This window comes from Chelmon rostratus, chromosome 3, assembly GCF_017976325.1.
Source record: "Chelmon rostratus isolate fCheRos1 chromosome 3, fCheRos1.pri, whole genome shotgun sequence".
NCBI lineage: Eukaryota > Metazoa > Chordata > Actinopteri > Chaetodontiformes > Chaetodontidae > Chelmon > Chelmon rostratus.
Window position 1 is genome coordinate 22,633,737 of NC_055660.1, and position 24,249 is coordinate 22,657,985.

Here is a 24,249-nt window from a genome sequence, read left to right on the forward strand (position 1 = left end):
ATCAGTACACCTGTACAAACACACCGCTCTTCCTTCCACAGTGGTTTGAGCTACATTCTCCACCAACACTTGATCTAAACTGCAGCCAGGATTAAGCATTATGATGAAATAAAAAAGACGTGCTATTCATTCCCTCTGTTCAGTTTGTTGCCGTTGACACAAATAACTTTAACTTGATGTTGGAACATAAAATCTGCTGACTGCTAACAAGTGTAAGATGCAAGTTAAAGCCCTTTAATGCCCTTTGAGAAGCTTAACGCCAAACCTCAATCATAAAATTTCATACTGAGTCTTAAAAAGCCGTACCGCACCGCACTTGAATCATAGAAGACGCATCAAAGCAAGTCATTTATTATCACTTTAATTTTACAGGGGAACCACAAGTACTTTAAAAGAAGGTTATACAGCGCTGTACATTTGGGAGCAGTACTGACAGACTTGATAGTCATATCTTCTCCCGTTAAATACTATTCATTTAAATGTTCTATAATCTTATAATGATACAGTGATACAATAAAAGCTTGTGTAACTGGTCCTGCAGCTTTTCTGATATGTCGATATCATTTTTGTTGGGACTGTTATTTCCTTGTAATTTTTTTTCCAAAAAAGGAAAATAAGAGTTATGATCAAAAACCATACGACAGGCAGAAACTGCCAGGCTGTAATCCTGTATGACTCCCAATTCACTCACACAATAGAGAGAAAGAGAGACAGAGAAAGGGAGATGGGGAAAAAAGAGATACAATTTTCATGTTCTGAAGGCTGGTCCGTGATGGAAATGGGCATCAGTTCATAGCGAGGCGCAGAGAAGCACAAGATATATTTTGCACTTTCTGCAACCTCGACTCTTACTCTGCCCGACCATCATCCCGCTCGAAGGCTCACTTCCATAGCTGTGTGCTCAGGGTCTGGCCAGATCCAGCGGCGGCCCACCCTCCCATAGCTGACGGAGGCTGCCCGAAGGCCATCTGGCCACCTGCACCGTTCAGAGTCAGCCCCGACATCTGCTGATTCACCTGAGGATGCCAGAGAGATCTGAATTAACATTAGCACATCATCGAGTGAAACCGGCAATATCATTATAACCTTTACCAGTGCGGCACTAGAAACATTACACAGTATGAGTTTGGGGCACAGTCCTACATGTGCTGCCATCTGGTGGCTGTCGGATGCTCTGTCCGCACCCTGTGTAGTAAAGCCCTTCAGAATGCACTATTGTGCGATGCATCATCACAGCTGGGTGTGAAATAAATCACACATGTGCCACAGACTTGAACAGAACTGTCAACATCACAAACCAAGATGTAGTGTGAAGCTGCTTTTTAAATAACCTCTTACAATGTCAACATACCTGACCCATGTTCCACTGAGCCTGCTGCCCAGGCTGGATGGCGTACATGCCCTGAGCAGGCACCATGCCCGCAGGCATCGCACCGGCCTGCGGCCCCATCATCCTCGGCGCCATGCCCATCACTCCGGTGGCCGGCGCATTCCCCATGAAGCCATTAGGCATCGTCATCCCGACCATCATGCCCGGACTGGGCCCCATCATGGCTGCCCCGCTCTGAGCCATCATGGCACCCATGACGGTTGTGGGTGGCATGGCTGTGCCCATGCCAGGGAAGGCCTGATAACCAGCAGCGGCCTGGACAGGAAACTGCATCTGGGAGGGGCCCATGAACATGCCAGCTGAGGGGAGAGGAGGACAGCGGAAAACATGTCACGTGTACGAATATGTGTGAGGTGTGGATTTCCAAAACGTATGTTTTTAAAGTTAAATACTGTGTTTAAGGAGCCTGTTTGTTAAGCAGTAAGTTAGGAAAGCTCTGTGGGACTGTGTTAGGACATACTAACAAGTATCTACTTGCACTCACAGTGTGAGTTAGCTGTGGGCCACAGCATGAGCTGGGAGTTTTAGCCTACATTTGCACATATTTTGGCAGGCTAGCATAATTAAAAGCAGGGATGTCCTGATGTCAGTATCGGGTCTGATACTGTGCACGTGTACTTGTACTCATAAAATCACTTTGACATCACTTGATGGCAACGCCGCGTTAACCTCCAGTCAGTTGAGCATGTCGGCAGAGGAGGAGCACTGTCAGCAGTTTGGAGATATTTTAGGATAATTGATAATGAGAAAAGTAGAGCAGGCTGCAAACTACGCTCGACAAAATTGTCAAGGGAAAAGTAGCTCCTTTAGCAGAAGCAATTTGACAAAACATCTAAAACACCAACACAAGGCAGAGTTCAAGGAGTTTGCTAATGCTAACTGCAGGACACAGCAACAACCAACTTTGCAGCAAACACTGAAGAAGTGAGAGAAGAGATGTCCAGATCAGTGTTTTCCCTCGGTGAGAGCTTTGGGGTGGCGGCGGATAAGCACTCGTTCTACCACCTGCCACCACACCAAGTTCTGTTCTGAAATTGAACTCTTTAAGGTTTCACTAAATATTCACTAAACACTTATTTAAAAAGAAAATATGTCACTTTTAAAGCTGGTTTGCCTGTTACTCACATTCTTTCCTTCTTCAACAACAGTGGTGAAGAACACGAGGAGCAAACGCCAGGAGTTGAGTTTTCATTCAAACAAAATTATGACTGGTGTGTTAACTGCATGTGAAAGCAACCAGAGCATAAAGTGGCTCATAAGTTACCATATAACCATCTGCTGACAAGCGATGTTGTCTTTAAAAGTGTGGTTTTGCAGTATTCACTCCACATGAAACGCATTATGGGGGCTACATTACATCACTTCCAGTAAACGTCATGGAGAACTATGAAACGGCATTTAAACAGCATCACTGATCTATTTTAATTGAATATTGTCTGGTCTAGCTGAGCTAAAAACACCTAATCCATCAGCACTTTAGCGTGTTGTTCACTACTGAGCCTGTTTGTAATCTATACAGACAATGTTTTTTCATGTTTCTCCTCTGCTCCTGTGGGAGTGTGGAGGGGTTAATCCCCACCCTCAGTGAACCACGAGAGCAGAGGATTCATGATCGTGTGGGACTGATGCCACTGCAGGATGACTGTAGGGGAAAACCCTGTTTGTGGAGCTCTCATGTTAAGAGTTTCACAGGCAGCAACACAAAGGCTGACTCATGTTTCGCAGCAGCGCCACATCGAGGAGATAATTTATGGCTCTAAAAAGGTAATTTTGTTGGCCTGAGTGGGCTCCCTGTCCTCCTGGTGGCAAAAGCAGCAGAAGCTCTGACCCAGTACACTGCCTTTAGTGACCAGCCCTTGTCAGTTGTTGGATTTGAGCATCTTGTCAGTGTACTGGAGCCAAGGTATGAGATTCCCAGCAGTCACCACATCACAGACAGCGAATCACCAAACAGTCTCCCATCCAGCAGCTCTGGAGTTATAAGGAACATCTGTTTTCTATGATTTCTATCCAGATTTATGGACATATATTTGTGATGGACGAAGTGTTTGTTATCAATACTCAATCATCATCGACAACCATCAGGTGCCTAAAGATGGCATTAAATATCTCAGCAGATTAGCAATCTCTCTCACTCATTCTTACTGAACAAAATTAAATGTCATCTTTATGTTTATGTAGATGAGTGACATTACAATCAGAAAATTATTATGTCTCATAAACAAGGCATAACAATGAGGCATTAGACACTCTGCGTCCTCACCGGCGGGAGCCTGTTGGGACATGCTGTTGGTTCCATACAGGGACAGGATGGAGTCCTTGGACAGGGGCTTCTTGGCCATGTCGTCAGTTTTAGTGGTGCTACTGCTGTCACTGAACAAGTCGAGGTCTCCCTGCCCCGACCCCGAGCTGGCTGCTCCTCCTCCTCCTCCCCCTGCTGCTGCTGCTGCTGCTGCTGCTGCTGCTGGAGCTTGTGTGGGAGTACTGGCCATGTTACTGGAGCTCACCTGAGAGGAGGAAACACATCCCCACTTTCTGAAAACTTGGTGATGAAAGAATGAAATAACAATGATTCACTTGTTTAAGACGGATATGAAACACGAGCAGCTCAAACTTTGTGCCGTTTCACTCATGAAAGAAGAAAATAGTCCTCGCACTCAAACTGCTTTGACAATTCAGGGTGGCTCCCTGTGTGCTGCCCTGACATGGCCCAACAAACTGAACCAGCAAATTATCATCAACAAAGCCTCCATGACTAAATATGTGACTCTGAGAGAGCAGGTTTACGATCTGGTTACCACGATGGCAAACAGCCGTCAGCTGTTGTTAGACAGATTTGAAAAAAACGGTTTTCATATTTTATTCATTTATAAATGGAGTGATAATGGCCTGTCCTGCATAATGATGCTGCACATTTCAGGTGTGGCCTGTTGGCAGGCTGTCAGTAGCTGGTACAGCCATGAGGCTTGGTGGTAACTAAATCCCCTCGAACAGCTAGTTATTTTCCCAATGCTATCTGTGGCGTGACACAGCAATAGCAAAGTGTATAACTAGTGGTAGTGGTAGTGAATGCTTCCATTAGGCAGTAGGCATTTAGACTTGCTTGGTAATGTAGCAGCAGTCAAGTTATAGCAGAGACGAAGGGTTACTTCATGCAGAGCCATTTCTGTTGTGCAGATGCAGTAAATACGGAAAAGCTGGACAAGCCTTTTGAGAGCACAGTAAAACAATATTAAAAAGAAAACAATTAGTCAACTAATTAAAAGTCAATTATCAGAGTGTGAATCAATAACACCGTAAAATATCTTTGGGTTTATGGTGGTCGAACAAACCAAACATTAGACATCACTTATGGGTTTTTAAGACCTCGACGACGGACATTTATCACCATTGTATGTTGAACGGTGAATCAAACCAATAACAAATGAATTGCTGCTGACAGTGATCGCAGCCCTATTTAAAATGATTGCCTCATTAGCTGCGTTCATCTTCTTTCTGGTTCGCTCAGTATTGGTGTTGCTGCCTTGTGTACTATTGATGATGATGGTTATCATTTGACTTCATTTCAGTTTTACAAGCCCTCCTTAGCAACACTAAGAAGTCAGAACCGAGCCTGGACGAGGGACTTCTTGCTTGGTTTTACCTGAGAAAACTGAGCTGCGGATGTGGATGCGGGGAGGGGGTTGGACACCATGGGGCCAAATATATCCAGGTCGTTGTTGTTCTGGCTTGTGTTTGTGCTACCATTGTTAGTTGATGCAGCTGCCGGTGCGTCTGTGACAGAAAGGTGAAAAAACGGTTTTAGAGGTGGAAAATATGCTTACGCTGTTAGAAAAAACAAGCCCGTGGGACTACTTCAACAGAGTGCAGCTTAACTCACAGACAAACAGAAGAACATTCTACCTGAATTCACAGAGAACTTCTGAGGGATCATAAATAAAATCCTAATACTATATGTAATCGCGCCATAAAACAAACAGCTTATGTTTGTTAATGAGAGAATATGTGTTGTCTTTATATTCATTTAACTGCAGTGCCCTCCCAGAGCTGCAGATCTGCCCACACAATAAGTGTAACGGTTAGTACAATAAAAAATTAATCAGCTTACCCTTATTAGCTCATTGGCCACAAAACAAAAATAACAATTAATCTAAATAATGCAACGCTGCTCCACGCCCATCACTAGCATAAATGTGTCATTTTCTTTTACGCTGTCAACAAAACTGCAACGAAGAGATAAGACATTATTCCTACGATATTCAGTCATTATGCCAGAGCGCTCTCTCATTGAAAAGATAGATGGACACATACACTAATGCACAGACAAACAATAATAACAGAAGCACAACTGTATGTCAAGACAGGAACATCCGAATAACTGCCACTGCAAGTGATCCAGCAACAGATCCATGAGCAAACCTGGTCCTGAAAGCCAGAACGACCTCAGAGGAATCACTCAATTGTGATCAGATGCCTCCTTCTTTAATGATGCATCACAATGGCCCTTGTCCCACTTCATCTAACCAGTTCACTGCATATTATTTTACGGTTTCTCCCCTGTAATGTTTAACACTGACAGTCCAAAACAAGTAGATTTAAATGTACAAAACAAGAAGTTGCTAGTCAGACACAACCTCGGTAACTGAGTCAGCAGCTTTGGCATTTCCTCCAACTGCCTTACAAAAAAAAACAAAAAACAAAAAAACAAAAAACAAAACTTGCAATGGTCCAATGGTAAGTTTTTAATTATAGAGCAGCTGGACAATTTTATAGTTTGCATGAACAGCAGCTTCAAAGAGCAACAGATTTCATCGCAGACAGCGTAGCAGATCTTTCACACTGACTTTTGAAAAAGGGGAACACGGTAAGCCTTTTAAAGATGACGCTTTATACATCGAGACAGGTTTACAGGGGGGACACAAGCTGAAGACGGGCACAGTCGGAGCCTGCTGTGACGACGCCTTCAAAAAGGTATACAACCACTGCCATGACATGCCATAGCCTCAGCATGCTACACTACATCATGTACACAACAAAAATCCAATATAACGTGGTTCCTAAATGCTATACACATACTAAGTATCAGTGTGAATATCAGTAATCAAGAATTACACGGCACCGTAAGCCCATAACAACTCAAAACCCCTGGCTCAATGAGTTTATAGTCATTCAGTCATTTATTAGATCTGCAGAACTGGCAATAAAAAGAAAACGATTACAAGCTAAAACCTTATTTATCCTGATTCCATTAATATCTCAGTCAGCACATTCATGTGGCGCATTTCAGACGACTTTTATTGCCTAGTCACCCAGGAAGCATTAAGATACTCACCAAGGCCTAGTAGGTTCACAGAGGGTTCTGAAGTCTTAGCAGGGCTGATTTTGGGAACTGGCCTCGACTCTTCACTCTTTAAAAATATATATTTGTTTGTTTAATAAAAACATGACAAAAACAATGCTGGAAAACATGTTTCTACAACTCACAAAGCACTGCTTTGCTAAGCATTTGTGTGAGATACTTACCTTGGTGTAAGATGACACCTTGCTCCCTCTGTCTGGCTCCCTCTCCTTCTTACCATCTTTTGGCTGAAAAAAAAAAAAAAAAAAAAAAAAGAAACTCATGATGACCAACAGAAAAACTGCTGCTAGCTGAGACCACTCCCGGGCTTCCTGGTGCCAGTCAACATGTCCTGCAAGACATCTACGTCAATGACAAATTCGATTAAATATCACATGTGTTTATGTACCCTATTTTTCCATGTTTTTGTGCATTAAGTGACTAAGGGCCGCAACATATTTACAAATTGGTCCGGTATTGAGCGAGAGCACTGCAGCAGGCAGCTGCGAAATGGGCTGCAATGTAGGCCCTCCAGGCGTCTGCACGCCGACAAACTACATCCACTAAAAGTGTTTGTATGAACCACTGACAGGCTCAGATTGTTATTCTGTGTCTGACAACGTTATGGAAAGGATCCCAACAGAGATAAACCGTTGTGTTAAAGAGTAAGATCCTTTCTTTAAACCAGAAACAGCTGCTATAATGCTCTCGTCAAGGCCCCCAGACTCCTTTCACAGAAAGAGTCAATTTATCTTTGTAAACCACAACTTCACCTAAACGTGACAGAAACAAATAAAACTCACCAAAACCTTCTTGGTTAGTCTCTCCACTGTTCCAACAATTACCAACTCTGGTTTGATCAAAATAAACCTTTAATTCATCTACTTAGATGTGAAAATATCGGGAGAGGAGCGAGAGGGAAGGCAGACATCAGAGACGCAGCGGAGGAAAATAGTTTATAGAGCCAGAAAAGAAAGAAACCCAGTAATTACTAAGTAACAGAAATCATGGACCACTCTTCTATAAAAGTGTGTACACTGCTTTTACAGGCATGTACATAAGAGTTACATAGCATAAGAAAAATTAACTGATACATACACTGCTCCCATTGGTCACATTCCTGCTGTAGTATTTCTTCTTCTCATATTTATCCCTGATGAAGAATTCCACAGCTCTTAGGTCAGAGTTAAGGAACAACAACAACCAAAACACACACACACACACACACACACACACACAGATAGTGAAGGATACTGGTCTGTTTGAGGTCTTCTGAAGCTTTCTGGAAGGTTGGCCTCATAAAGCTGCCTGGCCTTGGTGTTACCCATATCCTGTATACTCTGACAAAGGAAAGACAGAGGGGTAAAGAGAAGCTGTCAAGGGGCACTCGACTGAATTTAAACATGGCGATTCCTTCAGTCATCATGGGGAGGACTGCTCGGTCCACTACTGAGTCTGTGAAAACAGAAGTAGATTGTCGCCTGTGGCCTCAGTGAAGCTTACGTTGCATATGAGAAGTGTTAGATGTCATCACGGTTGTCTTGGCTTGGGTTTAGGAGTTCAAACATTTAATAGAAAGCCTGTGTTACAACCTGGGGGTGCGGAGTTTGTGGCAAGATGAGTCTCAAATTTGGGATTAATAACCTTGGATGACAGACCTTGGCAGATATGATGTGAGACATACATATTTGTTTGACTTTTCAGGCACTTTTGCATTAAAAAGTGCCAAGTTTCATGTTGGAGCATTCAGAAAAGTGTTTTCCAGTTGTAATTATGACTTGGATATTTGTGTTAACAGTAATTTCCATGCTGAAGACTGGTAATTACAGTAGCTTCTAAATGACATGAATGCAGCATACTGACAGACACTATCAATTTGCATTATGGGAGGTGTTGGATCCAGCCTGTTTGACACTTGACCCACACCAGGGATGAAAACTTCTCACCCTCTGCTGCAAAGACGGTGAACAGTCTGTGTTTAATCTGCCTTTCACAAGTCTCCAAGTGTGATGTGCAGTGCTAAATTACTGGGAGTAACACTTTAAAGTGGAATTTTGCAATATTTTCACAGTTATGAGGCACAAAATACAAAGGCTGGCTGTAAATAGAGGACAACTAAGTGCAAGTAAAACGAAGATCAAACATGAAAACAGTACCTGGATTTGTTCTGAGGTCCATTGGTCCAGGTTGACAGATTTAACTCTGGATATGTGTACTCCCAGGTTCCTGTGGATGCCAGCACACCGGATGCAGATGAACACTCCCAGATTCCAGGATGCCCATCTTGGACCTGATGAAGCCAAAAAAAAAGAAAGAAAGAAAGAAAGAAACAGACTAATTTGAATGTGGAGAGACGTCTGAAGAAAACCCATAAACATGCACGATCCTGTAGTGACTTTAAGTGCCAAAGGCAAGCTCTGTATTCTTTACCAATGACCTAACATGAAAATAAGATAACTAACACAACTCTAGCAACACCCGGCAGCTGCGCTGAGGGCGGCGGTGAGGGAGAGGCACCGTGGGGAGCTTACATAGATTTACAGAAGTTAGCTTCCTGGTTAGCCTCTTAGTTTAGCTGAAGGGGAAGAGGTGTCAGCTGACTAGCCTTAGCCAGTTCCACACTAGCGAGTTAGCTTTGCTAAGCTAACCAACGCAGATGCTACATCGTTAATTAGCTTTAGCGGCCGATTGTGAGTGAAAATGTTAGTTGTGTGTAGTAGAAATGTGATATTTTCTACAGTGTGAATGTCGCACCTTTCGCCTCGCAGTCGGCGCAGTACTTGTTGTCTTCCTCTCTCAGCATTTTGGACAGGATGGCCTGGTGCTGCTCGTTGAGTTTCTGGGCCTTCTCTCTCTCCGAGCGGGTCGTCATATTCACGGCTTTAGTTGGACTTCCTTAATAAAAACAACTCTACTTTAATCAGTCGTGAGTCGAAAGAAGTTTCTGATAAAAGACCATAATCAGAGAGATGAACGCCTCCGAGTTGGATATGAAAACACCCGGAACCGGAATCCCCTCTCCGCCCACAGGCATTCTAACGCTGACGCGGCGGCCGCACCGGATTGGACGACAGCTCTGACGTACTTTCTTATGAATTAAGTTTAACATTTTCATAAAAAAGTCATTATCTGCAATGAAAGTTTACTAATCACCACCCATAAATAATTTGGACTGGAGAGATGCCTACTACTTGCCTGGAAAACCAATGATCATTGACGACATGCTTTTTTTCTGCAGTTCCAAGGTTTATTAAACATGAACAAGAAAAATATATACAGACAACGAAATAAACAAAATCTACATATTTACAGTACATCATTGGGGTCTGTGATGGCATCAGAAGGTCACCTTGGAAAAATGGGCTAAAGAGCACAGATAAATACAAACATACATCGCTTATTGCTAATTAAACCTCGCCAATGAAAATAGGATCAAGTACAGTTTGCAGTTAAGAGACGACTTCAACTCTGAGAATTAATGACTTTACACAAAATCAATTAAAAATCTAATACATTTGAATACTCTCATGGCTTATTTTTTTATTTTGTTCTCAGACTTTTTAAAGGACCCATGGTTACTCTGTACAAACAAAACAGTTGTTAAACTAAAAAATATGTAAATGTGATAAACGTATGCATATAGTAAATCACTAGCCTAACTGCTTTCCCAGACAGTTAGTCCTCATATGAACATGAACATGAACATAAAAATATATGATAGTACTATACAAGCAGACTTAAACTAGAAATACCAGCAGAGAGGTGGTGCTTGAGATGCTAAATACACCATCGCCGTCTTAATAAAAGGTTTCCAGGCGAATCTTGAAGTTATTCTCTTGGTGCCTCACTGCGATACCATAGCGGAGCAGCATTTCCACGTATGGTGGCCAGAATGTGTTGTCTATCGTTACATAGGGGTCATGTGGTGTGTTCAAGACCTTGTTCATAAGAAGCTGTCGGGGTACAGAAGACAGTGGTAGAATGGGGTTAAGTAGTGTTAAGTAGATGATACAATTTATAAAAGTATGCAGACAAGCATTTACACAGACAGTTCAAAAGATTTTGGTTTGTATTTCTGTCTCTATTTGACAATGCACACTGGAAAGAGATGCAAGGAAAGAGATGATGTGACAAACGTGCTGCCCCGCACTTCAGTTCTGGATGATTTGTGCATGTGGTATGTACCATGGCCACCACAACACTAACATAAAGTATTTTCAAATGTTAGTTTGAGAAGTAATGACAATGATGCTGACTATAACACAGGTGCAACACTGAGAGTAGGCAGAATTGACTGTTGACGCTGACAACCTTACATTATTCCTGTCATGTGACCGCCAATATTCCTGTAATTCATGGGGATGAGAGGGATGGGGACTGTGATATGTAGCTATTCACTCAAATCAAAAATACAATTAGTTAAAGTATAGTCTTGGTTGCTATAACTGTCATTACAGCAATAAGCAACAACAAACGCATGAAGGAGCACCTTCTTTGTCTATACAGTATGTGTAGATGGACACAGTACCTACATCCCTGTAGACCTTTTTCACTGCAGACCTTTTGACTGATTGCAGCAGGAAAAGCACAGGTCTAAATAATCACATTAATGATGATTGCTCTGCTACCAGTGAGCAGAAGGCCCTTCATCTGGCTGACATAAAATTCATGTGGCTGTTATTAATGTTGTTAGTTATAATACTGTATGTCAAAATATCTGCCTGTATCTGTCAAAGGACACGGCCTATGAAGATGCGTCCATGACTGTTCACTGTTTCATGAAGCTTAGGCTTGTTCTAACATGATTTAAAGATATTTGTCTTATTTAAAGTAATAATAATTGAAATTATATTGTATCACAAGGGGAAAAAAGACAGTATCTGAAGTAAAATCTGATTTATCTCAAGTGGCAAGGATGCTGTTGATGGAAAAACACATTGCTGTTGAGTTTTTCAAACAAAGTCTCTGTGGCTCACAAAACCTGAAAAATAAAACTGAACAATCTGCACAACTGGAGATGCACCATCCATTTTTTATTTCTTTTGTGTGTGATTCGGGTGAACTGGGCTGTTGAGCATTTGCTCTAGACCTGACAGAACACAAAGATCTTTAAAGTATCAGTGTGAAAATTTTAATTTCTTGCTTTGCTGTTAATTAACAAAAAAAACAACCAAATTTATTTAGCTGAAGGTTTTGCCCTGGCTTTAACAGTCCCCCGACCTAAAGATCACTAAAAACCTGTGGACAGACCTCAAACGAGCAGTGCATGCAAGATGACCCAAGAATCTCACAGACCTAGAGCCTTTTACAAGGAAGAATGGTTGAACATCCGCCAAACAACAATCGGAAGAATCTTAGCTGGCTAAAAAAAGGCTTTACAAACTGAGACTCTTGGCAAAACGGGTGCTAGTATTGACCATGCAGGGTGCCCAAACTGTAGAAGATGGAAATGTCTTGGAAGTATGTCTTGCTAAAAATTTTAAAGAAATGTGTCGTCTTCAGTTTGGAAATCTTTTACTTGCTTAGTGAAAGTGAGTAAAGTTCATGTACTGTTCACTGTACTTTGTGCATTTTGTATTGTGTATTTGCCACAACACCAAGACAAATCCATTGTATATGAAAAGCTAATTTGCAATGAACCTGCTTCTGAATTTGATTTCTTAAATTGACTAGTTTCACTCAGAGCAAGAAAAATTTATTGGACATCAAAGCCAATTATGTAGTGCATCAAAACCCACCTCAAGAATTTCATTAAGTGAAATCAAGTCTTCATCTAACTCCTGGGTAACGTTCTGAAAATGAAAACAAAGATGGTAAACTGCAGTGGAGTGGTAACAGCACAGATTACTAAACAGGCTGCGAGAGGACAGACGATCATTAAACACAAAACAGGTCAGTGTACCTTCTTCTTCTTGTTTGTGCTGGATGTGTCCTGTGGCAGAGGGATGTGCTTCTCCAGTATGTCCCCAAGAGATTCCATCAACCTTTCCCCGTAGACCTTCATTTTCTGGATTTTCTCCTTGGTGTCCTGCAACACACTGTGGAATGCAGTGCAATGCGCACACACATACACACGCACACCCACAGAGTCGTGTGTCACTTTTGGAGATATTACATAGACTTAGAGTCATTTCCTGGAGGCTTACCTCAACCATAACCACTACTAACCCTAACCTAAACCCAAGTTTTCACCGTAAAAATGTATTGACTTACATCTGGGGTGAGAAACCTCTGGCCTTCAAGGCCATTTCATCTGGCCTGTGAGGCAATTCATAAATGCAAAAAAGCAACTAAGAAATATGTTCAATCTAAAGAGTCATTATAACTACAAGCTATACTGGATGAGCTGCAGGGACAAATGCGCTCGGATAAAGTAAACGCTCTTTGATGAAGTTTGGATGCTCAACAAGAAGCTGTCACAAGACCACATTCTGACAGAGACAGTGTTATACAGGCAAGTTTTGTGGTTAGTGAACTAAAAACAAAGAAGCTGACACCTCATTCAGGAGAATTTGTGAAAGAGTGCCTTGTTGCTGCTGTGGAGCGGCAAGCACCAGACAAAGTGGAACTGTTTGTCTGGATTAATTCACAGAGATGAAGGGAAACCTGATGTAGAAACTGAGCTGAACCTCAAGTTCCAGCAGCTTCTCAGCTCTCTGCTTTCAAATGTGAAATCATTTGAAGTGAAACTAAAGCTGTGGCAACTGAAAAGCGGAAACACTGCATTTTCCTGCTCTGCAAGAACAAAAACCTGCTATGACATCTGAATATGCTGCTGAGTGAAAACTCCTTCAGGCGTGTGGTGAGAGGTTTCAGGACTTGAGAAGTAAACAAAATGAACAGAACATATTTGTTGCCGTTTAATGTGGACCCAGCTGATGTACCTGATAACCTACAATATCAGTGAGCTGCAAAGCAACGACTCCCATGCAGCTCTTTTCAAAACTGACTCTTGCAAAGACTCTCCTAAGGATGGATTAACCCAAACCTGGAAAACCAACTGCAAGTAGTGTCACTATGGTTATAACCATTATGATTTTGCTTTGCTCCAGTGGAGATGTACCTCAAAACTTGAACTAATCTGGTTTTAGTGTGACTTTGACTTCAAACTCACCTGTGCTCCGATAATTTCTCCTTTTCCACTTTAAGCCGTTCAACATGATCACTGGCAGCCATCAGCGCCTGTTTCTTCTCCTCCAGCCACTTCTGTTCACTGAAAAACATCAACTTTCAGAACAACACACAGAGCAAAACAAATGAAAAGTCTCTCGTACACACACTTCGGAAAATAATTTCTATGCCCTCTGGAAGGACAGTCATTTTGGAAAGCCTGCACCACGACTGAAAGGTTACGTACAGTTCTTTAGTTTCTCTCAGTTTGTCTCTCTTTGCTTCATAGCAGGAAACAATCATCTCAAGTTCAGAGCACAGCTTGAGCATCTGCGGAAAACAACGTGGAAAAATGGATTGCATAACTAGAGCAATGCGGTTAAATAAGGAGATTCAATAAGATGCTTTCTTCGGTGCTGTATTTCACACACAGACATACCTCCTCTTTTCCAGCTTGAAGTAAAACTTCTGAATTTGTTGCCAATACTGGATGGGACAAAATAAATAAACAAATTTGTTATTTTTTACTACCAAACATTAGATACAGAAGATATAACAAATTCAGTTTTATTTGAAACCCTGGAATCACAATTTCATATAGTCACAGAATCTGAAATTAAATCTTGATTAAACAGTAATGTTTGTCACACCAGTCTAAATTGTTTCTTTTGAAATGTGGAATGGCATTAAACTGTATCTGTGGCATAAAGCTATGGTGCTGATTTGTGATATTCATACTTCAGTTGTACACACTTGTATTACATTATGGTTCGAGCTTCTATCAGTGTGAATGAAGGACTTACACTGTGGCTCCACTGTCAGCCACTGCTTCAGTTCAGCTTCTGTTGCCATCAGCAGATTTACTGACTATTGGAGACAAATTCTCACAATGTACAGAACAGACAAACACAACATGCTTGTGAAGGATATTTAAGTTATTGAATACTTATTGAATGACGTTATTTACATACACAAATATCACATTTACAAAATGAAAAACAAAGTGCCTGACAACATTTTTGAGAGCAAAATTGCTTTTGTGAATTAATTTCAAATGTTGAAAATTAAAAACGTTGAAATGAAAAATGAACAAATTATTTTTCATGATGATTTTACAACATTTGATCCTAAAAATATCCCAGTGTAATCTTGCTCTTTTAGTTGACTGTAAAGCTATTAATAGATATCAAATTAAAACCTCAGGAGACAGAGCTGTGCTTTAAAAGCATTCACAAAATACCACAAAAACAAATCTCAGAAAGACTTGGTGATATCTTAAATGGAATTTACTCACTCTAACCAACATCAGCGGATGAGGTGAGTCTAGTTTGTGGAAGTTAGTTTGATTGGCTCAAGGACAGCTAAACTCTGGCCAGTGGAGAACCGGTGCGAATCCGAGTGAGGCTGTGTGGTAGTATTTTTTTTGTGTGTGTATGATGTCATATCCAACAGGATGCATTTGCCTGATGAGCAGTGTGTGTAATATAAAACAAACAAAAACAAAACAAAACAAAAAAAACCCTGGATGAACCATCACTGAAATGCTCTGTTGTTAGCAGTTATAACACATTTATGGCCTATAATTGACATTTGACACCACTGTGGGTGCCACTGTAGCTAGGTTTGACAAGCTTTTGATGGCTGTCCAAACTGTTCCTCTGTATTCTGTCCAGTATTCCATCATTTTATTGTGTAATTGATTGTTGATTAGCCAGATAAAGAGGTAGTCTTGCTTGTCTCTGCAAATGCCTGATCTACACTATGCTTATAAAAATGAGATATATTTAAAAGAAAATAAATGAAAGTTTTGAGGATGTCGGGTGTTTACAACTTTGCAACAGAAAAGTGTTGTCTAGGCCATTTATTTGAATCATGTTGTAGAAGTATCATAAAAAAAGAAGTATCTTGTGTTCTTTTGAGACATTCCACTTGTGAGTTTCCAGTGTTATATCTGTAACATTGGGAGGATACTGCACAGAAACATAAAATAATGTTAATCTCACCTGCTCTTGCGGATTCTCACAGAAATCTGGTTCACACAGTATAATCTCATTCTGAAGCTGCAACACACAGTGAGAGAGACACAGTCTGCAGTGTGAACCATCTCTGCACATCCGGTGACTGGTTGGAAAGTACGGCTCGGGTTCAAACATGGCTTTACCTTTTCCAGCTGAGCAAACTGGTCCTCACACAGGTCGAACAGCTCGCTGCGAGCGGCCTCTGACAGCTCAGCTGCATCCTGGCCACTGGGCTTCACCTCCGCCTGAACACGGACACATAAAAGGTCAAAACCGTCGAGTTTGATTTGGATATGTCTTTGAAAACTGAGCACAGCTCAGATAAAGTTGGCACACTGCGTGGGTTAACGCTTGGTCTTAATAGCTGTCAGCTAGTTATTGGCTCGTGACAGAGAAAAGATGAATTGACATTAACTTTAGCTAGCTAGCTAGTTTCCGTTAGCAGGGTCGATATTCTCTGAAAACATCGCACTCTTCATTATTGTGAAGCTATCTGCACCACAAAGTTTAGTCAAAGGACGTGCAGTCTTACCATAACTTGTATTTTTCTCTGTGTTTTCTCCACGACGCGGACCACAACAACAGTCGCTTCGTTTTCAAAATACCGCCAACATTGATGACGTAACGCCGGTGACGGAGGAGTGCCGAGGAGCGCTGATGCTGCGCGAGACTGCGCACGTGCACTCATTGGCGTCTATGAGCTCTGCGCAGGGCAGGTGTTCAGAGCTGTGGCAGCACTCAGGCAGGTTAGGCTGCAGACAACTTGCTTTTATTGTGTCAGGGGAGACTCTGTTGGCTCCCTCTGTTGTGTGGTGATCAGTCTGAAAGCATAAAGCTTCTTTGAAGAGATGCAGAAACTCTGCAGCAATTAAGACGCAATCTTTCAACACTGAAGGGCTTATTATTTTCTCTCTTCAAGCCAAAGACAATCATAATGTTGTTGTTTTGAATAATAAAAGAAAAGCCAAAAAACTACACAAAGTGTACTTAAGTATAATTTTGAGGTACTGGTTGTTTACTGCTTCACTACATTTCAGAGGGAAATATTGAACTTTTTTTTAACTACACTGCTTTTATCCACACTTCATTTATTTGACACCTAGTCACTAAAGGCCTACTTTAAAGCTAAATACTTCACACACAAAAGCATATCATCGTCTATTCAGATATATTGTAACAGAGCTATTTTACCCATCAAATAAAGTACCAAAGTTAAAATGAGCTCATTCTCAGCCAGCTACAGCATTAACATTCTGTTTCCACGTTGATGCATTTGTGACAATAATCCAATATTGTAACACGGTGAGGCATTCTGTAGATGGTAGGTTGGAATTTAATTGAAATATGCGGGTATCAGATGTTTACTATAGCCTGTATTAAGATATAAGGACCAAATTATTACCCACATCCAGCTCAATTACCAAGAATTTAATATATTTCCAGATCAAAAATTCGTTATTTTCTTGGATAAAAAACTGACATGAAAGCAATGAAATCTGTCAGAGCTGTCCAAGTTAGTGAAGTAAGCTATTATTTTTGTCTTGTTGGGTTAGGGTTGTTTTTGTTTTGTTACTGTATATGTGCAAACTACCTTTTGTCTTCATACTTACGTTACATTTCCTTACATTATTACATTGTAAAACCTGCACAACCTAACAAAACAAATAAAGCAAATTTGCAGTGTGATTTAAGAGAGAGAGAGAGAGAGAGAGAGAGAGCAGTATTTGCAGTTTTTATTTTATTTCAATGTATTTCATTTGTCAAAATTGACACACACACCCTAACCCTCCTGACCGTCATATGGAATAATTATACTAATTGGACTTGCCTAACCATAACACCTCACCTTAACTCCCTATAAGGAAGGCAAGTCCCCACAATGTGAATCTGTAAAGATTAATGTCCCCACAATATGAGTAATACACACACTCACACTCACTTACACACACACACACACACACACACACACACCATGGCTGGTTAACTGCTCACTGTAGTGGATGCCACTGTCTCGTGATCACCAGCAGGTGTCTCTGCTTATCTCTCTCCTCAGTGGCCAAGCAGCTGACTGCAGTTTGAAGCTTGTCAACATCTGCACTTCATTTCTTCCTTTTCCAGCTCCTTCCCGTTTCTCTCTTTTATGTACTTCAGAATTTCATGTCACAGTCTGAACATTAACAGTCTGTCATAGCCAATATGTTTTGGTCTGACACATGATCTGAAGGATGGCTCCATCAGCTTTAGATGTGCTTCCAGATGACTACCATCAGGGACTCCTTAGGTTCATTTCGCTTTATTCATCCATTTTTCTGTTTATTTTGGTGTGTTTGCCCTGTGCAACTAATCCCCCATCACTTATACCTAGTAATGTTACCTCATAATTATGACACGTTTGCCTTCTTTATTTCTTCTACACTCTACACCCATATTTATCCAGAATATTTATTTGAAATCAGATTCATGTGCCGATAATGACTTGTAGGATTATATCTGGAGGATTTTCCTTCACATTACATCCCTGCTGAAAAATACTAACTTCATGATGCTGGTGCAATTCTGCCCATATCCAGTGTAGACCTTAACCAGCCAAGCATGATGCTCATCTTAAAAAATAAGCATCATTTAATAACTCATTTATTTGGTAGGCAGAATGGTCTTCACGGTTCATACCTGCAGACTGTGCACCTTCAGCCTGACTTCTCACAGTGCCTAATTGGAAACTGATTTAACATTTCTAAAAAATATTCTTTCACATTATTCTGCTGCTTTACTCTACTATTTATCATCCCTCAAACTCCATCTGTCTGTGATCTGAAGTCTATGATGCCACTAAGGTAGCAGTGAGGCAGATTAGCTTCCACATCAACCAAGAGGCAGTCTGGGATCTTTTTTCCTGAATTTTTTAAATTATCTAATTACGAGTACAAAAATATTTAAAAAAGAACAATCAACCTGCTTTTCTTTCTTCTCTCTTTTTCTGGATCCACAAAACTGGATGAAAAATTTAGTCCAAATGGTCAATTAGACTCTTCCTGGGTGTTTGACTTGAATGCAGTGCTCACGCAGCAGCAGAAGCAGCAGCAGCATTAGAGAATACACACACATGTACATGTTTACTGATATGTTTCCAAGATACATCCCCAAAAATCACATAGCCTGGATTATTTGAATGATCAACTAGAATTTGATTAATATGCAAATTTCTGAACAAACTGTTCCATTTGAGCCTTCAGCGCAGCCTAATTAATCAACACTTAAAGGAAATTAATACATACATCAATTCTGTCAGGAACATGCTTAGTTCAATCGCCCGTAAAATTGAAGTTTGAAGTATTAACTGGCTCCACAGGAAGGCTATGATTAAAACTCTACAATTCAGGCAATCCAGGCAAATATAATTCACTGATCTTCTTTTTATACTTATTCATTAATAATTATAATAATAATGATAATATAATAATAACAATAATACACTGATGGGCCATATTTCTTCTATGTTTGAGAAGACAAACTAGAAGCACTAACCTAATTAATTTATTTTATGGCTTGTCTTAAATGCTGTCACTCCAACAGTGTCTCAAGTATTAGTTTACATTTTGCACCTGAGACTGTTTTCCACAAGGTGCAAATAATAAGACAGAGAGAGAGAGAGAGAGAGAGAGAGAGAGAGAGAGAGAGAGAGAGAGGATAAAATAGGGGAGGGGAAGGGATGAAAAGAGAGAGGGCTGTACTATTGTTTCAGTAGGGACTCATGCATCAAACTTCAATTTTCCGGACGATTGAAGTAGTGATTTTTTTTCCATCTTGAAGTGAAATACTGAAATACACTTAAGACCTCCAGATTAATTACCACGAAGTGGTCCCACAGACTGTAGTATTACTTATCGCCGGGCCCGCCTGACAAGCCCTCATAAAATAAGCAAGTGAAATCCATAAACTTAGCCTGCCTTAACACTCTCTCCCTTCATAAATATGCTTGATTCAGAAGAGGCTGAGGACACACGCGCGCGCACACACACGCGCGCAGTGTCGTGATACACGCCTCAAAACAAAGGACCAGTTTTTTTTAGAAATAAGTTTAAATCGACATTTTCATATTAGCAAAATAACTGAGGTGACTTTCTTTGGAGATACCCTCAAAATCAAGAGGTACCTTCAATTGACATTTTTCACCCCTCGCCTTACTTAGCATTTACCGGCAATATATAAACAGTAATGTGCTGTATAAGCACACTATATGCAGGTTGAAGCAGATATGAGGACGTTTTAAGCGTTTATTGGTGCACAGTATTTGTCAACAATTATAACTTTTCCTATAAAGACATGTTTTCTATTATTATAACTGTATTGTCATTTTGATCAGCAGCACCCACTTAGAGGTGCCCGCAAAGGGAGTTATAGTTGTTGAAAAATACAATCAGAAACACTGAAATCTGCTTTCAAATGCCTTGTATGCTATAAACCATTTATTAGTAATAATATACTGAGTAACAAACTGCTTATAAATGCTAAATGGGGGTTAAAGAAAAGTCTTACCGAATTCCACATTTTACTAGGACAAATTTTCCTGCAGAGACTCAACAACAGCTTCAGCCATATTAAGAGCTTACAGGTCTGTAAACGTATTCAGGTTGTCTTGAATAATAATAATGAAAAAAGTAGAAAATAAAAAAAGGCAACACTATTAAACAAGTCACAGGACGACAGGCCTACTTATCATTTCTTTGAACAAAGAGAGTTAAACGGGAGGAAGCCTTTTGATTTTTCTTCTGGACACTCTCTCTTTCTCACATCACCATGTTTTCAGCTTCATTAAACTTCTTAAAGACAAAAGAAATAAAGAGGCAGAAGAAGAAGTGGGGGAAAAAAAGAGATGAGAAGAAAACAAACAAAGGACTCCCTAACCAGACTTTGGCATAAATGTCACAGTCGAAACTCTTTATGGCTCCCTACTTAACATTAAAAACACTTTCAACAAAATCCATTTCTTGTTTAGAAAACCCTCTTGGACAGAAGTCAAACATATTCTTCCAGGGCTAAAAAGCGGAGAAACACAAGCGGCTCACAAAAAAGGGGCAGTTTCATTGTAATTCATTGACTTGTTCAAAACGCCAGGCGAAGAAAGGGGCTAGACATTAACAGCCGCAGATGCCCTCATGAAGGGAGAGTCTATGTAGGCATTATGGTCTTTGTTCGCGCCCAGTTAAACTGTTTAAAAGGAGGGTTAACTCAATCCATCAAATTGTCTGAAATTGTGAGGAAATTTCAAAAACCATATGGCCTCCAAACGTTTGCGTCCTTTTTGTGCGGTGGGACACACTTGTCTCAGTATTGCTGCCTGCGGGGGACCGGCCCTGCTCCTTTGTGGCTCGTCCCATCAGGGAACGCTGCTCATTTGTCCCCACTTTTCATGCTTTACGCTCAAAATTACGGCCCAGTCCCGCAGAACAAAAAAGGTCTATAAAGGCCCGGAGAAACTGGCCCAAAACTTTGTGTTTTTGTGGCATCCTCGTCTTTTTTCCCCCCGGCACCAGATTTGTGTTTCTCACATAAATTTTTGCCACGAATGGAGAAACACGTCTAAGGGTCAAGAAGCCACGATACGCATTTAGGGTGTGAAAGGAGATGTGAGATTCCGGGCCACAAAATGTTTAGAGCATCCTAATAGAAAAGGACACAAAGGGACAAAATAGTTCAGTATAATAACTCTAAATAGGCCGCTTTTCATCGGCTTATACACGCCCAGATCTGGCAACGAGAGCGTGTTTCTAAAATGATTAAAGTCTTCACTAGAAAAAGAAAAAGAAAAGAAAAAAGCCCAGGCTATTATACCCATAGTAAAAACCTCGATATTAATTCAAGAATTACAACATAAAAGATATATTCAGAAAAGCCATTTTATTCCCATGTAGCCTATATACATTACAGTCTGTGCATTGGTTTTCAAATAATGTCCTGATTTTAGAAAGGCACTTACAGGTGTACAAAACATAACAAATTTATAACTGTAAATCTATTGTATCCAAACAATAAATCTAAAAAGTAGCATATAGCTCGTCAAAATCACCGCAATATTCAGTTCCGTTTGTTGCCATCGTTTTGAGCATTCCCATAAAACGCATAGCTGTGAATGTCCGAGTTTGCCTTTCCGATCATCATCATCATCATCATCATCATCATCATGCACTGCAGCATAGGACGCAGAATATGAGCTGAAGTCAAGGGTCACAGTCATATGAGGAGGAGGAGGAGGAGGAGAGACGGCAGTGACAAAGTGTCGATTTGGCTCACAGAAAACACAAAAAACAATTAAATAAAAAAAAAATAATAAGGTAAAAATAAATAGATAATGATCACAAATCAAATCATGCATCTACATGCAAACAATATGAAAAACTGGAGCACTTTCATAGTGGCGTGTGAGGGTATAGGCCTTATAGGAAAAGCGATGGAACAGGTGTGTGTGTGTGTGTGTGTGTGTGTGTGCGCGCGCGCGCGCGTCGGTGCGTGCGCTTGCGTGTGTGTTGGCCTACTGTGTAAAAAAATAATAAGTTACTCATGTCCTTTTAGACCATATTGCTTTGATTGCAAGAAGTAACAGTTCGCTAATGAATACATTGTAAAATACCACTGCATATTTCTTGTTCTGTGTTCATGCTTCACTATGAATAGGTCTATCTGTGCCGATATAAAAGTCATACATTTTGGTACATGTTCTGAGATATGGTATACAATATAAGCAGTAAGTTACAAGTCCTCGGTAGGATTTTTTTCAGCGTCTTTTTTGTGTGTGTGTTTCTCGACCTTCCAGCCCCACGCTGCGCCATCAGTCATCCACATCAATCTCCACGTCCTCGTCCTCTGAGCACTCTTTACTAGTTGTGTGGTCTGAGAACGGAGACAGCGGCGACGTCCGCAGTTTCTGAGCGAGCTCGTGCTCCTGCTGGCCGCCCCGCGCGGGGGACTCGCCTCGCGGGTGGCCCAGCGTGCCGTTGGCGCATTTCTCCAGGTCCGCCAGCTTGGCGAGCTTGTCCAAGGGGACCTGGCCGATGGCCTTGGCCGACTCCACGTCGGCCTTCATCTCCTCCAGGTCCCGTTTTAGCTTGGCCCTCCGGTTCTGAAACCACGTGATGACCTGTGCGTTCGTCAGGCCCAGCTGCTGCGCGATCTGGTCTCGGTCGGCCGGGGACAGGTACTTCTGGTACAGGAAGCGCTTCTCCAGCTCGTAGATCTGGTGATTGGTGAACGCCGTTCGAGACTTCCGACGCTTTTTCGGGGTGCTTCTCTGACCGAACAGAGTCATCCCGTCCCGGCCTGTGAGGGAGAGAGAGGCTGGGTGAAAATCAGAGACTCATGCAGGTGCGGGGCTTCCTCCGCACCGCAGCAGCGTGCGCGCAAAAAGTCACCCTAACGCAAAAAATAACAATGAAAGTGACACCATATAAGAAACAGTAAAGCCTCCAGCTCGTGTGGGAACAGGTAATTACAAGAATATTACACAGACACCACTGGGAAATATTGAGCACCACACACACGAGACCCTAATATTAAAGAAAAGCGGTGGCGATTTATTTCGTCGAGGAACAGCCCAGAACATTAACACGCCTTTGTTCGATGGGACATTTTTAGAGGAAAAATATGCATTCGCCAACAGAAGAGAATTGTTTTGCCCTGACTGTTAAACATGCACATTTAATGAATGGGTTGCGCGGCAAGGTGCAAAATACAAGGTGCAGCCAAACAGGGGATTTTCTGTCAGGTGCAGGCCACTGAATAAGAAAAAAAAAGCGGAGAAAACGCCCAATGTGAAATTCTGAGAAGGTGTGTTTCAGCTGTATTTCTTGGGGTGTGGATGTACCTTCCGCAGCCTGCAACACGCTGACTTCCAGCCCTTTGAAGGTCTTGCTGGCCAGCTCCTCCAGCGCGCAGAGCGGGGAGGTTTGGGTGAGGAGAGCCCGGCTGGACAGAGGGATGCTGGACGGACGGTGCTTCTCAGAGGACGAAATTAGATGAGCCGTGCCGCAAATTGTGTAACTTCGTTTCACCGACGGCTTGTTGAGGATGTCCTCGATGCTGAAGGGGGTCAGCGGCTTGTTGGAGTTGGCAGGAGGCGGCAAGTGGTCCAGCGGACTTCGCCTCCTGTTTTCCGCCGCATCACATTTGGCCACTTCTTTGGATGTCATCATCGGTCGTGCGCAGAGTTTTATGCAGGACTTCGTTGAAATGCTCAGCGGTTAAAAACGAGGGAGGCTATTGAGGGGTGGGAAAAAACTCACATAACAGTGAGGAGGTGAAAACAAAAACAAAGACACAGAGGAGAGAAGCAAGAAAAGAAAATCTTATTCCAAAATGGGATGTCTTGAAAGTGTCGATCCTCGGGAGCAGCAAGTCCG

General features: G+C 41.5%; 3 protein-coding genes across 3 annotated transcripts; all 3 read right to left on the reverse strand.

The window, feature by feature from the left end:
• Positions 1–353: 353 nt before the first annotated feature.
• LOC121604166 (stromal membrane-associated protein 1-like) lies at positions 354–9,746 on the reverse strand. Its single transcript, XM_041933604.1, has 10 exons — positions 9,483–9,746; positions 8,885–9,018; positions 7,983–8,068; positions 7,827–7,902; positions 6,914–6,976; positions 6,723–6,798; positions 5,034–5,164; positions 3,654–3,897; positions 1,352–1,689; positions 354–1,016 (listed from the first exon to the last, which is right to left on the reverse strand). Exons 1-10 carry the CDS (start codon positions 9,598–9,600, stop codon positions 882–884), a joined length of 1,401 nt encoding a protein of 466 aa, XP_041789538.1. The 5' UTR covers positions 9,601–9,746; the 3' UTR covers positions 354–881.
• A 221-nt stretch (positions 9,747–9,967) lies between these two features.
• On the reverse strand, positions 9,968–16,475 carry cenpk (centromere protein K). The gene is made up of 10 exons (XM_041933913.1): positions 16,389–16,475; positions 16,000–16,101; positions 15,842–15,898; positions 14,642–14,705; positions 14,278–14,324; positions 14,086–14,168; positions 13,843–13,941; positions 12,631–12,766; positions 12,467–12,520; positions 9,968–10,681 (listed from the first exon to the last, which is right to left on the reverse strand). Exons 1-10 carry the CDS (start codon positions 16,389–16,391, stop codon positions 10,526–10,528), a joined length of 801 nt encoding a protein of 266 aa, XP_041789847.1. The 5' UTR covers positions 16,392–16,475; the 3' UTR covers positions 9,968–10,525.
• Positions 16,476–22,682: 6,207 nt separating this feature from the next.
• Positions 22,683–24,042, reverse strand: lbx1b (ladybird homeobox 1b). The gene is made up of 2 exons (XM_041934234.1): positions 23,715–24,042; positions 22,683–23,170 (listed from the first exon to the last, which is right to left on the reverse strand). The coding sequence occupies exons 1-2, from the start codon at positions 24,040–24,042 to the stop codon at positions 22,683–22,685; spliced, it is 816 nt and encodes a 271-aa protein (XP_041790168.1).
• Between the last annotated feature and the right edge of the window lie 207 nt (positions 24,043–24,249).

Coding starts and splice junctions, on each gene's coding strand:
- LOC121604166 (XM_041933604.1), bottom strand. CDS start 9,600: ATGACGACCCGCTCGGAGAGAGAGAAGGCCCAGAAACTCAACGAGCAG. Junction 9,019..9,482: donor CGCCGACTGCGAGGCGAAAG/GTGCGACATTCA, acceptor TGGCTTCATCAG/GTCCAAGATGGGCATCCTGG. Junction 5,165..6,722: donor TGTGAACCTACTAGGCCTTG/GTGAGTATCTTA, acceptor TTTCTGTCACAG/ACGCACCGGCAGCTGCATCA.
- cenpk (XM_041933913.1), bottom strand. Junction 15,899..15,999: donor AGTTTGCTCAGCTGGAAAAG/GTAAAGCCATGT, acceptor TGTGTGTTGCAG/CTTCAGAATGAGATTATACT. Junction 10,682..12,466: donor CACTTAATGAAATTCTTGAG/GTGGGTTTTGAT, acceptor GTACCCCGACAG/CTTCTTATGAACAAGGTCTT.
- lbx1b (XM_041934234.1), bottom strand. CDS start 24,042: ATGATGACATCCAAAGAAGTGGCCAAATGTGATGCGGCGGAAAACAGG. Junction 23,171..23,714: donor CGTGTTGCAGGCTGCGGAAG/GTACATCCACAC, acceptor TCTCCCTCACAG/GCCGGGACGGGATGACTCTG.